This window comes from Perna viridis, chromosome 11 (assembly GCF_037379345.1).
Source record: "Perna viridis isolate PV_CMFRI_1.1 ecotype Kerala chromosome 11, ASM3737934v1, whole genome shotgun sequence".
In the NCBI taxonomy this organism is placed as follows: Eukaryota; Metazoa; Mollusca; class Bivalvia; order Mytilida; family Mytilidae; genus Perna; species Perna viridis.
This window is the reverse complement of record NC_142455.1, coordinates 20,094,921-20,110,763: the sequence shown is the minus strand read 5'-3', so window position 1 is coordinate 20,110,763 and position 15,843 is coordinate 20,094,921. Positions and strand designations below refer to the sequence as shown.

The following is a 15,843-nucleotide window of genomic DNA, read 5'->3' as shown; positions in this document are numbered from 1 at the left end:
AATTTTATTCCTCAACAAAAATCGTTGTATGATACCTCATTTATGAAAGGAATATATCAGCAATCTGTCTGACATGTTGGCTTAGATTTTGGAAACAAACTTGTTTCACAGGAGAGGGCAAAAAATTGGTTGGTGAGAATTACTCTTTGACCAGTAGATGTACCTCAGAAAATCACCATATAGAAGTGTACGATGGGTAATTATCATTCAGAGATGTACCTCAGGTAAATCACTCAATTAAGATGAACCACAGAAAAACATATCTACCTACAAGCTAAGTATTCCTCTCACAAGTATCAACATGTATCTTAGGGTATTTCAGCCATGTACTACAATACCTGGGTAAAATAATAAACAGGGCATAATTTAAGCTTACTACTGATGAATCAGAGCAGTTGAGTAGCCGATCCTGGAGTAAGAATGCTGTACCATGGGAAATGAGAGCATCTCGCTCCATTTCACCAAACCTAATACCACCTCCTCTTTTTCTTCCTTTAATAGGCTGCTGTGTTAATTGGTCTACAGGTCCGGTTGTTCTCACCTGGTAATACAGCAGTGTAAGTTTATAACTTATACGTTTGGGAAAGTAATGCTAGGTCATGGAAAATCAAAATTTAAAAAGTATGAACCATGTACCTGTATTTCGGTTATAACTGTCTCTATCAAAGTGAACATTGTATATAAACACTGATCTATAGCTTCCAAATATTTGATTAACATCAGCAATTTCTTTGATAGAATTTAGGGTTTCCTTTTCTTTAATTCCTAAATGATTGTAGACACAACCTCACATACCAAATTCCTCAATGGTTGTAGACACAACCTCACATATCAACTTTCTTTTGGTGGTAAGGAGATTTGTTTTAAATTTGATACAGATCAATCAAATAAAACTCAAGTTTTTGTCCAGAATGTGACAGTGAACACCAGGGACATTGTTTTAAAAAAATGACATTCCCATAACATTGTAAAATGACAAATCTTTTAAATTATTAAACATTCAAAAATACTAAATTTATACTTTAGCAAGGCCTATTCTAGTGGGAGAAATGAGCAAATTCTTCTCTGTTAGTGCTCACTTCTCCCACCTGTCTTTGACACGGAGAAGTTTTTGTAACAGATTACATAAAAAAATGTCAATATTGTTATTTTCAAACAGAATTTACTAAAACTCCGACTTGTCATTGGTGTCTAGATTAGGCCCTGCCTTAGTATCAAATTTTGTCTGTCGGAATCAAGAAAAATTGCATGTCAAAAATTACATTCAAAGAAGTTTTCTTTCTCATGTTAGTAGAAAATCTTTGCATCACTGAAACCATTTGGAACTGTTTGGAAATTTTTGCACTTTTGTGAAAAAATCCTATAGATTACACATAAAACTGGCACTTTGTGAGTTATCTTTCTTGATTTGGTTTGATTTGGTTGATTATAGTTGGATACCTATCTATGATTTTCTCAAAACTACAGATCTGAATATAGAAAAGACTATAATCATGTGAAAATTTATCATATGTAGACTGAAAATTCAATGTTTGGTGGGTTTTTCTACACCATGAATCACCTCTACCTTAGGCAGTCTCTGAACTCTGGACTGGTACTTAAAAAGCAGTCAAACATACAACCATTGTTACAAACCTGAAATTTATCAGAAACCATATGCCTAAGTCTTTGGTAGTATACAACTCCAATGAAAATATCTGCTTCCAATTCTCTACCACTAACTCCACTATACATCCTTTCAGTACCATAGTAATTGTAGCCAGCTGTAAAAAAAAGTAGAAGAATGATGAAAGGCCAGAGTGACAAGGCTGAATTCTTTAGATACAATTTTATGGCACTGCATAAATTATCAAGTTCAAAGAATGGAATTTTGTACTTATAATTGATTGCTGTGAGCTCACACCACATGCTAATTTGTTGAATCAATGATGGTCTTAGGCGTTTTTTAGTAAGGTTTTATTGTATGTATTACAAAACTTTGCTCTAACCAATGTAAACCTGAATAAAATGAGGTTTGTAGGCATTTGATAACTGATGAAGCATAAAATTTCAATGGTCAGAACATGAAGTAGAAAAAATAATCATAGCATTCATTGTCCTATTTCAAAAAATAAGATTTGTAGATTTTGTTGTAGTTGTTATTTACTTCTATTATACAGATAGCAGCGTTTTATCAAATGTTCCCAGAGAAATAAATTTCGATAATTCACACTGTGAAATAAATTCAGTAATTTCACTTTCGCACTTACTCCCACCAAAACGTCACAACTTTGAAATCAATCCACCATTCACAAAATTTGAATAATCGAGGAAATCTATATAATAAATAGAATAATCAACTGGTTATCGTGAATAACCAAAATATGATCACTCGAGCCAAGAACACAGTAAAATTTAACTCAAGCGCAGAACAAGTTCCACACACTCGTTAAATTTAGGCATTCTTCGACACTTGTGATCATATTTTGATTATTCACTCCTTCCAATTAATTATCCTATTATTATTGCTTTGTACATATTATTTTGGTTATTTTATGTTTTTGTTGTGTGTGTCTTTTTTCCCTGTCTAGTCTTTATCAACGGAGTACATTCTTTTGATTTCCACTAGAATCTTATTTCCCTTGATTAATCTTAAAACTACGATCCATTTCTACTGATCAAATCTAAACGTAAAGGCCAGGTATTACTTGTATAATAAGTTGAGGTGTTTCAAGTATGTAAAGTAATTCTCTGTCTTCATCAGACTTTGGCTGCGCCATGGGACAACAACAAGGCAAATATCACAACCACCATGCAATATAAATACACCATAAAGCACAGGCCATTTTCGATTCAAGAGGGGGGCCTGGGATTTTATGTTATGTTAGAAAAGATTTTCCTGCAAGTGCTAAAAAAATAATTTTTTTAGCAACAGTCAGAGTTAAAAATTCTTATTTGAAAATCTACACTGTTCAGTAATCCAGGAGATATTGAATTATATATTTTTTTCTATCTATTACTGAGTAAAAAAATATTTTACTTGAATTAGGAATAATTTTTTTTTTTTTCAAAATAATCCCTGGCCCCTCTTCAGTATAAAAATGGTCAGTGCCTATGCGATAGTCATACCAGCATTTAACATTTTGCCCATGTAATCTATTGGAGGTTGTTCCTCTGTATATTTAAATGGTGTAGCATCATAACAGTGGCCATGGCATGCTGCAGCCTTCCCAGCCATACTCTCAATCATCATACCTACAGAAGGAAATAACACTTGTATTTCTCATGAACTGGCACAGATTGTGATGGTACGAATCGTCTACATTGAAAAAAAAATTGTTTTCTTTTTCATGCTTTTGAAAATCTAACAGTACATTCAACCTGTGTAATATATAAATTGTTCATGTATAAAGATGTTCATTAAAAAAAATTATTTATTGTTATTAAAAATAGTCTTTTTTGTGCTTTAAAAAAGGTTTTTTGTACATTTTTTTAAAATTCCAGAAAATAAAAAAAAAATGGAAATTGACAAAATTAGAGCCAAACATATGTCAAAAAAGGAAATGGAATCAGGATTAGAAAAAGAAGGATTCCATTTCAAAAGCAGAAGATAGAAGGTCCTTCATTTTAGGTGATGGGGAGGGGGTAATAGAATAAAATGCCAAGCAAAGCTTCACAAAACAAAATTTGGAGGAGATTTGTGAAAAATCAAGATTTCATGCCAATTTTTTTTTCCAATTGGGGGGGGGGGGGGGGGGTGCCACGTGCAACCCACTTAGGTATGTAGTATAATAACTCAAAATGATGGATGGTAAAACTGCATGTCATGCTAATGTTTATACATTGCCTGTGAACTTGCATGTTATGATAACTGTGATCAATGTACAAAAATGTATTTATTGTAATTTTTTCCAAGTTGCACTTTAAATAAATAATAGCTATCTATCTATTTTTTCAAACTATAATTGTTCAACAAGGGCTAATGTGAGACTAAATCAAAATTTCAAACTTAAACTCAGGAGGACAATTGGGTGGAATAGTATAAAATTAGTATTCAAACAACATTACAATAATATTTCGTCATTTTAATATAAAAACAGATTTATTTCACCTTATCACTGAACAGCAAAATTTAATATATCAATGTAAGATACACCTTTTATATATAATGTATGCTATACCTATAGTCATTCTAGATGGGTAACCATGGGGATTGAAAATAATATCTGGTACCATACCACTCTCCGTAAATGGGAGGTCCTCCACAGGATACAGTACACTGAAATGTCATCAAATATTTTAATATCATTAATATTATCTTAAATGTAGCTTTTTCATAATACATGGTATTCAAAATATACAAGTAACAACATTTCATAACATGTGTAGTGTCAAATAACATTAATGTACAATTTTATCTGTTCCCTCATGTGTACAACATAACAATTTTCAATTCTTGATGACAATATTATTGATTGTTCTTTCTAAAATATAATCATTTATATTCATGTTGACACAGACATACAGAAAAACTCTCTAAATATTTGGGAATTGTTTTGGGGGCATTAATTAAATATTGGGAGCATAGAAATTAAATTTATGTAATAAATGAACCCATATTTATGATGTTTTCCATACTGGTACGTGAATTTACCTGCAAACACCTTTCTGACCATGCCTACTCGAAAATTTATCCCCCACCTGTGGGTTTCTCTGAAATGAAAACAGCTGAGTGCAAATTATTGTCAACACATATTTTCCAATAATACATACAAAACTGCACATTATTAATCGAAATATAAAGGGTAATTCAATATAAGATTTGACATGTTTCCTGACTTGATAGTATTTTTAATCATAAGTATTGGAAGTTATATTTATTCTCAAACTTCAATACATGTAGTGCACACTGAAAAGTCACCCACTATGTGTTTTAATTTCAGTGTTCATCATTTCTTCACGAACCTATAAAAGACTGTACATGAATCATGTGTAGAATTGAGACTTTATCTGAATCCTGAGTACAATGTAGACTATACCTGAATTCTGAATACAAAACAGACTTTATCTAAATCCTGAGTACAAATGAGATTTCACCTAAATCCTGAGTACAATGAATACTTTATCTGAATCCTGAGTATAATCAAGACTTAACCTAGGTCAAGAGTACAATGACAATTTTACTCAAATCATGAATTCTTGAATACCTGAATCCTGAGTAAACATTGTACTAGTAATAGAGACTCTACCTACATGTATATCATGAGTACAATAGACACTTTACCTGAATCATGAATATAATGTAGAATTTACCTGAATCATGAGTACAATAGAGACTTTACCTGAATCATGAATATAATGTAGAATTTACCTGAATCATGAGTGCAATAGAGACTTTACCTGAATCATGAATATAATGTAGACTTTACCTGAATCATGAGTGCAATGTAGACTTTACCTGAATCATGAATACAATGCAGACTTTACCTGAATCATGAGTGCAATGCAGACTTTACCTGAATCATGAATATAATGTAGAATTTACCTGAATCATGAATATAATGTAGAATTTACCTGAATCATGAGTGCAATGTAGACTTTACCTGAATTATGAGTGCAATTCAGACTTTACCTGAATCATGAGTGCAATGTAGACTTTACCTGAATCATGAATATAATGTAGAATTTACCTGAATCATGAATATAATGTAGAATTTACCTGAATCATGAGTGCAATGTAGACTTTACCTGAATCATGAGTGCAATGTAGACTTTACCTGAATCATGAGTACAATGTATATTTTACTTGAATCATGAGTACAATAGAGACTTTACCTAAATCATAAGTCCAATGTAAATTTTACCTGAATCCTGATTACAATGCAGATTTAACTTAAATCCTGATTGCAATGCTCACTTAACTTGAATCATGAGTAAAATAAATAATTTACCTGAATCCTGAGTACAATGCAGACTTTATCCATGTCACCAGTGCCAGTATCATTACCAATTACTTTGATCTGTTCCACATAAGCTGGCTCAGATTTCCCATAGTTTTCCACTCGATACTCTCCTGTCTGGATATTGTGATAACTACAAGTAAAGTCCAGATATACTTTAACGTGCTAAATTAAGTTATGATCAAAATGTGTTGGTTGTAGCAAACATGAAATTCACAAATCAACATAATTCATACATTGAAGTGGGAATCTTGATATAATTGTTTTCATTAACAATAATTATTTCTTATTGACTGGTACCTGTAGTAAACATCTCCCATTTGGAGGAATGTACCAATAGGAGGAAGTCCATCTGGATCCAGTTTACCATCCGTTCTTTTATCACCTGGTTTGGACCCTGGAAACAATGTATTACATACAAATAATGAAGTTGGTATTAAAAAAAATTATTGTTATGAAATAGAAAGTTAGTTTTATCTTGAAGATAACAAAACAAAAATAACATGATGATTAATAGTATTTTATGCTTTATATCATACAATCTTTACACATTTTTTAATGATTAAAAAGTTTAAAAAGTGTGTAAGAACTGATGACAGGATTATATGTATATTATTCCTAGTAAGAACATGAAGTGCAGGCATTGCGCTAGACACATCTCCAATTGTACAGAAATTGATATCAGAAAGCAATCAAAATCTCTCAACATATGCCCAATTTATATAAAGCCACACAACAAATTTAAAATAAATCCATCCATTGGGAACCATGATTTTTGTGATAAAAATTTTCCCCATATTTAAAAAAAGCAAAGTCCCATGATAGGTTGAAAACAGACAGCACCAAAAATTGTGTACAATGTATGCCCCATCTATATAAAGCCACATACCAAATTTGAAATCAAACCATTTGTTGGGGGTCAAGATAATTTCAATGAAATTCAGAAGGATGAAAGGACAGACAAGGTAATTACATTATACCACCCACTCATTGAGCGAGGATATAAAAATTTGACATTTATAATTATAAGTTAAGAAAATGAATTGAGGATTGCTGTAGACAGCAGAGTTGAAAATACTAGTAGTCTGATCGTAAGTCAAAGACTAGTAATCCCAGGGCACATAAATTTAAGAAATTTTAACTGATATTGCAATATTGAAAATTTGAATTAAGGCCTTGGTTTCATAAAAAATCTAATTAAATTAAGAATTTTATCAAATCATCAATTTTGATTTAACTGAAAAACTAAAATTTGAACTCAACATGTTGAAGAAAGTTTGAGGAAATAGAACAGGACTAAGTTTCATGAGAAAAAAAAATCAAATCATGATTCCTCAAATCCATCCTTAACTCAAAGTTTGGTATGATATCATGTAGTCTATAAGATATGTGGCAATGCTCAGTCTGAATTATTTTTTGCAACCCAGGCCAGATACTTTTTTTGGTGACTTCTTGAAGGTCTGTTTTATTCAATCGCTTTAAAAGCAAAAATTTTTTATATATTATCATACCAAATACAAAGATAGTTCTGTATTTTTCCTGGGCTTTCTTCTTCAAGTCTATCAACTGAAATAAAATATGATATCAATACATCATAAATGTGAATACCCGGTACTTCAAACAGTTCTCATAATCCAAAAAACCTGTAAGCAACGCTAACGAACTTGATAACCCCACTTCCCCATTTAATAAAGTGAACCAAATTGATTTATTTTAAAAAATCTTAAATAGGAGGTGCACAATAGAAAAATGCAATAAACATTCTGTGAAAGTTTCATTAAATTCCATTCAGTAGAGTAGAGGAGTAAAGGATAATAGAAAGGTCCATAACTGCGTATCAGAACTAAGGATGTATAGATGGAAGGAAGGATGGACACTCCTATCACTTTTTACCCCCCAATTAAAGTGTTGCCTCTTTTAGGGTCAAAACTGACATTTTTCTGGCTTAATATGCAAAAATTCTTTGTTGCTATATATAAACAATAAAATAGCAATCACTTGACCAAAGTTCCTTTCCCCATGAATTAAGCATAAACTGGTCAAACTGCTTATCTCAAGATCCCTGGATTCTACCCTCATCTATAGAGTGCAGAATGCAGAGTTAGTGTCGGTGTATCTGGTTAACAGTGTGTGGGTTTCCATCATGCATGTGACATTGATTTCATTAATAATATATATAATTTTGTTGATTTGTATATAGGCTCCATTTTGCACTAAGGTTTCAACGCTTTACGTAGATGAAACTGCAAAAAAAAAAAGGGATTTGTAGGCAAAGAAAGCAAACATTTTGGTACCAGTATCGTATTGCATATCCCTGAGCGGGTGTACGTCAAAACATGGATGCCATAAAAATATAGTGCATTTTCTTTTTGCCTCTCTACAAACTAATGTTTTGTCAAAAGACATGAACAATGACTTAAAAAATAGAGCAAACAACACACTGTAAGATGAAGAACTTTTTTAAAAGAAAATCTAACATAATATCATAAAAATGTTCCACTGAAAAGGTTGGTTTGGTGAGTGCAAAACGAAAGTGAAAGTAGGGAAAATGGCTATTTATAGTTCAATACTACTTTTCTGTCCAATCTTCGTGGACTCACCCTATTTTCTTTGCGGGAAATTATTTTTTCACATGTCCTTAGAAATGCTACATAAGTGAAAGTTTTATTGAATCAATTTACATATTTTTTAAAAAATCCTAAAAATATGCACTTCACTATAGAAGTCTATGGGAAAATTAATACGATACTGAGACCTAGTAAGCCAGTTTTTCAAGTAAAGTTGGATATTCAGCAAGTGGTCTTTACCAGCTGAAAAAGTAGTACCCCAATACAGGTAACACTTTTAAGATGAATTAGCCAACTTTTGAACCTGATTTTTTATGGTAGCTCTGGTTTTTTGCATTTATGGTTAATCTTTACCAAATTTGGAAATGCATTTTGTTTTCATGAATTTGTAGGATATCAGTTCAATAAAATTATTATCTTGACTATTTATGATGAGCATATCTATATTCAGGTAACCTAAAGCAAGTAATACTCCTGCATAAAGGATAGTTTTCAAGTTACAACACATTTTAAGTATGTGGTTAGGACTTGAAAATAGTCATTTTCCATACATTGCCTCTTATATATGAAAAAATGAATATTTTTTTTATTTTTTGTTTTTCTTTCAAATAAATAGCTAAAATGAGTTGCCATATAACTGTGTGGTTGATTTAAACACAGAAATGTCACAAAAGTCATCAGCCAATTTTTTAGTGGACTTTTTTTAGTGGTTCAAATGGACAGATTCTATTGTGGCAAGAAAAATAATGGTGTTTTTTCATATAAAAACTGAATTCTTTCAAAAAGTATCTAAAGCAGACAATTGTTATTATAATATTTATACCAGTAAACTATATTTCTTGCATCATAGCTATCTGTTTTAAAGAAAAAGTCCTTTTCCTGTCACATTGAGGTCCATTTGTATCTGCCTGGGTTACCAAAATGGCTTAAAATCTGTATTTTCTGCATATGAAAAGCTGTATTTTTTTAAAACTATGATATTGGTATAATTTTTTCTGGATTTATTATAATTGAAATGACCATATCTATAGTTTAAAACAGTTGGTTGTACCGGTCATTATACTTTACTTTAAACAAGAGGCTCCCTTGAGTTAAAGACAAAAAAGGAGGTTCGGATATTAATATTTCCATATATGGAACTCACAAGTGGGGATTAAATAATGATTTGGAACTCATAGTACAGCTCATGTATCTACCATGTCAGAATAAACCACAAAGTTGCTTAGTTTGATTAATGCAGCAGCTTTTTATCAAAAGTAATATTTTCTGGCTAACATTGAGATATTAGTCTTATGCCTGGAATAGGGTACCTATATAAGAATTTTAATAGAAAACTCATGTTTGTAGCAGGGCAATGATATTCTGAATTTTCAGTATGGAAATGAATACTCTAGCAGAAAAACAACAACTTTTAGGATTATATTGAAATGTTTATTAGTAACAAGTACCAGTATCGTATTGCATATCCCTGAGCGGGTGTACGTCAAAACATGGATGCCATAAAAATATAGTGCATTTTCTTTTTGCCTCTCTACAAACTAATGTTTTGTCAAAAGACATGAACAATGACTTAAAAAATAGAGCAAACATCACACTGTAAGATGAAGAACTTTTTTAAAAGAAAATCTAACATAATATCATAAAAATGTTCCACTGAAAAGGTTGGTTTGGTGAGTGCAAAACGAAAGTGAAAGTAGGGAAAATGGCTATTTATAGTTCAAGACTACTTTTCTGTCCAATCTTCGTGGACTCACCCTATTTTCTTTGCGGGAAATTATTTTTTCACATGTCCTTAGAAATGCTACATAAGTGAAAGTTTTATTGAATCAATTTACATATTTTTTAAAAAATCCTAAAAATATGCACTTCACTATAGAATGGGAAAATTAATACGATACTGAGACCTTTTACTTAATATTATGCCATATCCATACTAATTTGACTAAGTTTCTTTTCAGGGCCCAGTTTTAAACTGAATGTCCCCCTTTATTACCCAAAAAGAAAAACTTGCATATAATATTTACCTCAGATTTGTATATAGATCCATGAGCAAACCCTCTTTCATAGCAGCTTTTATTCAGAATCATAGCGTCTTCCATATCATAGCCCTACAGAAATAAACAAGACTTCTTTATTCAGGATGATGTATTTAGTATGTACCAAACTTTTATCTGTGATATACAGTGGACAGAAATAAATATAAAGTATCTGCTCAATACCAAACTTTAAATCATTCTAATGAAGCGTTGAAAATTGAAGTTGATGGAAATTACAGACAGTAATAAACTATAATACTTGGGGCCATGGATCCAGAAATGGTCAAAAATGCAGGTCATTGACCGACAACCATTTTTCAACATCAGACATAAAAAATTGTCAACCCTTATAAATTGCAGTCTGCATGGTTTTATTAGCGTATAAACATTCTGTCTACCAGTCTCCTAATTGTTTATTGGAAATGAATTGACAGGTGCGTGTCAATTTTAGCTGATGTGCAGCCACCTGTGACTGTGATTTACCTGTAACTGATTAGTTGATTGCATAATTGAATTAACGGTACACATGCAGAACCACTGCATATACGAATTAATTGAAGTAACTCATTGAAGTAACTCGGAGAATCTTCATACATTTATTTGTTGATTAATTAAGAAATTAGATTGACAAGTCCACCATTTTCCCACCAATCTTTCCGAGGTACTGAAAGTACATGGAACTGAAACTATGAATCAGTCGTAGTTTGTAATTATTAATTCATCGCTTGAATCGTTTTAACACAAAAGTCAAAAGACAATTTAAATCAATATACAAAGTGAGTTCACGATTTTCTTGTACAAATAATACACATTTTTTTCATCACTTGGAAGTTTTTGGCTGTTTGTCTGTGTGATGAAAAAGTCCAAGGGATACGATGTTTTGTTTACATGTTAGAACGTCCACGTGTGGTCGAAAAACCGAAGTCGTTCACTCGCTCTGATATTTCGTAAAAGACAGAGTATGTGATGACATAACACATTTCCAATATTTATCTTAAAATAACTACATACAAACGTTTTTTAAGTTAATTTACGATCTGAGCATGTAAAAGACTGACAAAAAACGTCTGCTGAAATTTGATAAAATGTCCGGCATGGGCAGTAAAAGTTTCCGGACCCTTGCTTGGGGCAAGCTAACAAATGCAAGACTTGGAAATCTCAGACATCCTAGAGAAAGATTTCATCATCTCTTGCTCGACACTGAGTCTCAATAGACAACTTAAAGTCTTACATTGGGTGTCTTAGATCTCTCTGTCTTGCATCCTCTCAATTCTTAACTTCATGACTGCCATCATTCTGTACGTAAACTGTTAAAATCTGAGATAACATGCAGTTACATATCTTGTCATGCTAGGTTTACCCATATTTGTTCAGGGATTCAACATTGGACAGCAACCAAAATCGTGTGTAGCCAATCTATATAAAACCTAACACCAAATTTAAAATCAATTCATTCGATGATAGCCAAGATTCTTGTGACAAAAATTCTCTCTATTATTTCACATAGTGAAAAATGGAAGTCCCATACAAGAGGAAGTTTACATCAGACAGTATCCAAAATAGCTTACAACCTTTGCTCCATCTATATAAAGCCACACACCAGATTTGCAATCAATCTATCAATTGGTAGATAAGATAATTGTGACAGAATTCAGACAAAAGGAAGGACAAAATTGATTCCAATGTTGAGTGGGAGTATAAAAAGCCAACTTACAGTATATGATATGACAGCCACTACTGCATTAGTACCCATTGGATAATTATCTACATCATAGTAATCATGCATGCCTGGCCTAACCATTGGAGTCTGTGGTGTCTGTATCTTATACATCTTATTATCTGCTCTGTAACTTAAGGCATGACATGGCGTTCCCATGGTCTGTTTACCCATCTAAAAGAATTACATAAAAAAAAATTACAGTTTCAATAAAAGTGCTCAAGAATTACAACTAAACCCCAATATCTGTTAACAATGACTGACCTTTAACCTACTCACAAGGAACTCAAATGAGATTTCTACATTTTTGGAAAATCTTCTATCTGTAGGTTAGTTCAAAATCCACCTTGCCAAACTACATATATAATTATGAGACAGATACCTATTATAATTGAAAGAATGTGGGAAAGCTGAGTCAAAATACCTTCAGCTTACACAAAAGGCTCAGAACAAAAATGGTTGTGATAATTAACGGAGCCCCATGCATTCACAACAAAGCTATGAATAAATAATAATTTTTAAAAATTAAACCTTTATTTAAAACATTGTTATTATTTTTTCATAGCGTGAAAAAAACTGTATATGCACGGATTTACAATTTACAGGTATACCTGACATTGGTACATGTTTCTAGGACTTTGGTTACAGTCAGAATATGGAGTAAGGTTAGCCAAAGCTGACAACATCCGAACTTCACCATACTCCTCATGTGTTGTAACCTAGAAAAGACAAGGAAATTACAGTAAGGTTAGCCAAAGCTGACAACATCCGAACTTCGCCATACTCCTCATGTGTTGTAACCTAGAAAAGACAAAGGAAATTACAGTAAGGTTAGCCAAAGCTGACAACATCTGAACTTCGCCATACTCCTCATGTGTTGTAACCTAGAAAAGACAAAGGAAATTACAGTAAGGTTAGCCAAAGCTGACAACATCCAAACTTCGCCATACTTCTCATGTGTTGTAACCTAGAAAAGACAAAGGAAATTACAGTAAGATTAGCCAAAGCTGACAACATCCAAACTTCACCATACTCTTCATGTGTAGTTACCTAGCAAAGACAAAGGAAATTACAGTAAGGTAAGTTAATGCAGGCAACATACAAAGTTTGCCATATTCTTAATGTTTGTTACCAAGCAAAAACAAAAGTACTCATTGACTTTGAACTTGATCAAGTAGCACTGGTTGCTGACTGGGTGGTAATAGAAACATATTCCTCCTGAGCACATACATGGAGTCCTTGCTCCTAGATAGGTTCTAGCTGACACTGATAGTAACACTTTTCATAAATGTTAATTCACTGAAAAACATACATGAACTTTTTTTTATCTGAGGAACTGAAATGCATCAAAGATGCATACAAAAATCAATTTTCATCTTTGTTTCATCAAGCTTAAAAAGCAAAGATAAAACACAAACAAATAATGAACTTTGCAGTAGTGAATTACCTACCCCTGGTACAGCCTCACTCTGGTTTATGCAAATGTCCATGTAAACCTGCTCAAATGATCCAACCATTTCCTCCATGTCACAGGCTAAGTTTTTTACAGGCCTCATCATCCTAGCTGGAGTTGTGAATAAAAATAGACCAGGAAATTGACTAGCAAATTTGGTCTTAGGAACCAGACATATTTCCATCATTCTGGGAACCTGAAAGGTTTTATAAGAAAAACATTATCCTTATTTGGCTACATGGCCATGGGCTTTCATTGCAACAATGTCACCATACCCCTGACAAAAGAGTTAGCCAACTGAATACTGTATGACGGGTTATTTTAGAAGGTGTAAAATTTGGAACTTTTTAAGGTTAACAGTATTTAGTATGTATATGATGGTATGATCTCATGATACATGTAGTTTATAAACATGATAAGGTTTATCTAAAATATGATGACAGACAAGAGATTTGACAATATCTAATCTATACTCTGTTCTCTAATACTAACCTTTAAATTAGGCCTTTCACATACTTTTATTACAATCACATTTCATTTTCCAGTTTATAAATTCCTCACCAAATGAACTTGGGTTCCATAAAACCCTGATTAAATGAAAGGCCCTATTCATCCAATCAATTCATGCTATAATAAGTTAACTAAGAAAAAACAGTGGGCAAAGCTAACTTAGTGATTACCTCTCTCTTGCACCCCTCTCAAGAAACAATATAAGAAAAAATAGGTACACAATGGCATCATGAAATTATAAAGAATGTTTGAAAGTTTCATTAAATTCAAATTGTTTTTAGAGTAAATGTGAATTAGAAGATGGCTCCTTCATGGTCGACCAATGACTAAGAAAATGTTTTGCATCAAGTAACCCCAGAAGATGGAAAAATAAAAGAAAGATGCTGCACAAGGGCATTGTGTTTCTTCCCTAATCCACGAAAATTGGTATCCACAAATTAAAGTACTTTCACAGTATATATACATACAACGTCTCAGAATGTGACAACTTTGTTTGCTACACTGCTCCTTCTGATCAAATTGATACAGGGAAGATAACGTAAACTTATAGAAGGGTCTGAAAACTTCCAAACGATGTTAGAACTGTCAAATTTGCGAAGCAAATTTTTGGTCGTTCCCTCCACAGGACTCGAACTTGTACCACTGTGACATCTATGGCAAAACCGCCTGCACTAAGTCCAGCACCCTAGACCACTCGGCCAGCTAGGCTATAAAAATATAGGTTTCGCTTGCCGGGTCATTCCTCCTCGTAGGATTAATCTAGGTCTGTAACTTAATACACGATGTATGGTAGTACGGGACAGTTCAAATAGGTATTATTATGTAGGATACAGGATCAAATTAATGATGCATGTCACAACAAATCAATATAATACAACATCTCAGAATGTGACCACTCTATTCGCTACACTGCTCCATCGGATCAAATTGATACAGGGAAGATAACGTAAACTTATAGAACATCGTTGGGAAGTTTTCAGACCCTTCTATAAGTTTACGTTATCATCCCTGTATCAATTTGATCTGATGGAGCAGTGTAGCGAATAGAGTCGTCACATTCTGAGACGTTGTATAATATTGATTTGTTGTGACATGCATCATTAATTTGAGATAGCTAAATCTACAATTTAACTATCCAGAAAATGGGGGAAAACTATATACACCTCTGGCTTTTCAAGACAGGGTTATAATAAAGGAGCAAATATTTAACTCTAAATAATAAATGTTGTTTATATAGATCTGAAAAGACAGGTAATATAATGACATAAAGCCATGACATATTTAAGTGTAAGTGTTTGTAAGAATCAGGCAAATTGGGAATAATCATAAACAAGCATGTCAAAACCCCACTGATCTATCACTCAAGGATAATTTCTCTATTTGAAAAGACCATTATTTGATCCCTACATCACTGGCTTTGGTGGGGATTTTTTAAAAGAATCTTAGAAAAATGAGATTTTTCTAATGAGTTATCTGCCTTTGAAATGTTCATTTTATTTTCAGTGCATTTCAATAAAATTGTAACTCAATGGTCCAGCATGATATGGAAAATCGTGTCTGTTTTCCCTGATTCTAATGGTGCAAATCGTCAAATTACAGTATCAAAATGATGGTTTTTTTC

The 15,843-nt window shown here is 32.6% G+C and overlaps 1 protein-coding gene across 1 annotated transcript in view; it reads right to left on the bottom strand.

Moving 5' to 3' along the window:
• The window catches only part of LOC148603269 (DNA-directed RNA polymerase I subunit RPA2-like), a 36,021-nt gene that overhangs the window by 776 nt on the left and 19,402 nt on the right, over nucleotides 1-15,843 (bottom strand). Inside the window, exons 19-30 of the mRNA XM_088552583.1 lie at nucleotides 13,711-13,908; nucleotides 12,871-12,978; nucleotides 12,257-12,433; nucleotides 10,531-10,614; nucleotides 7,451-7,505; nucleotides 6,240-6,336; nucleotides 5,931-6,072; nucleotides 4,634-4,692; nucleotides 4,161-4,258; nucleotides 3,109-3,234; nucleotides 1,636-1,763; nucleotides 377-541 (exon numbers count right to left, since the gene is read on the bottom strand). Of these exons, the coding sequence (XP_088408709.1) occupies nucleotides 377-541; nucleotides 1,636-1,763; nucleotides 3,109-3,234; nucleotides 4,161-4,258; nucleotides 4,634-4,692; nucleotides 5,931-6,072; nucleotides 6,240-6,336; nucleotides 7,451-7,505; nucleotides 10,531-10,614; nucleotides 12,257-12,433; nucleotides 12,871-12,978; nucleotides 13,711-13,908 (1,437 nt within the window). The remainder of the gene's footprint in view (nucleotides 1-376; nucleotides 542-1,635; nucleotides 1,764-3,108; nucleotides 3,235-4,160; nucleotides 4,259-4,633; nucleotides 4,693-5,930; nucleotides 6,073-6,239; nucleotides 6,337-7,450; nucleotides 7,506-10,530; nucleotides 10,615-12,256; nucleotides 12,434-12,870; nucleotides 12,979-13,710; nucleotides 13,909-15,843) is intronic.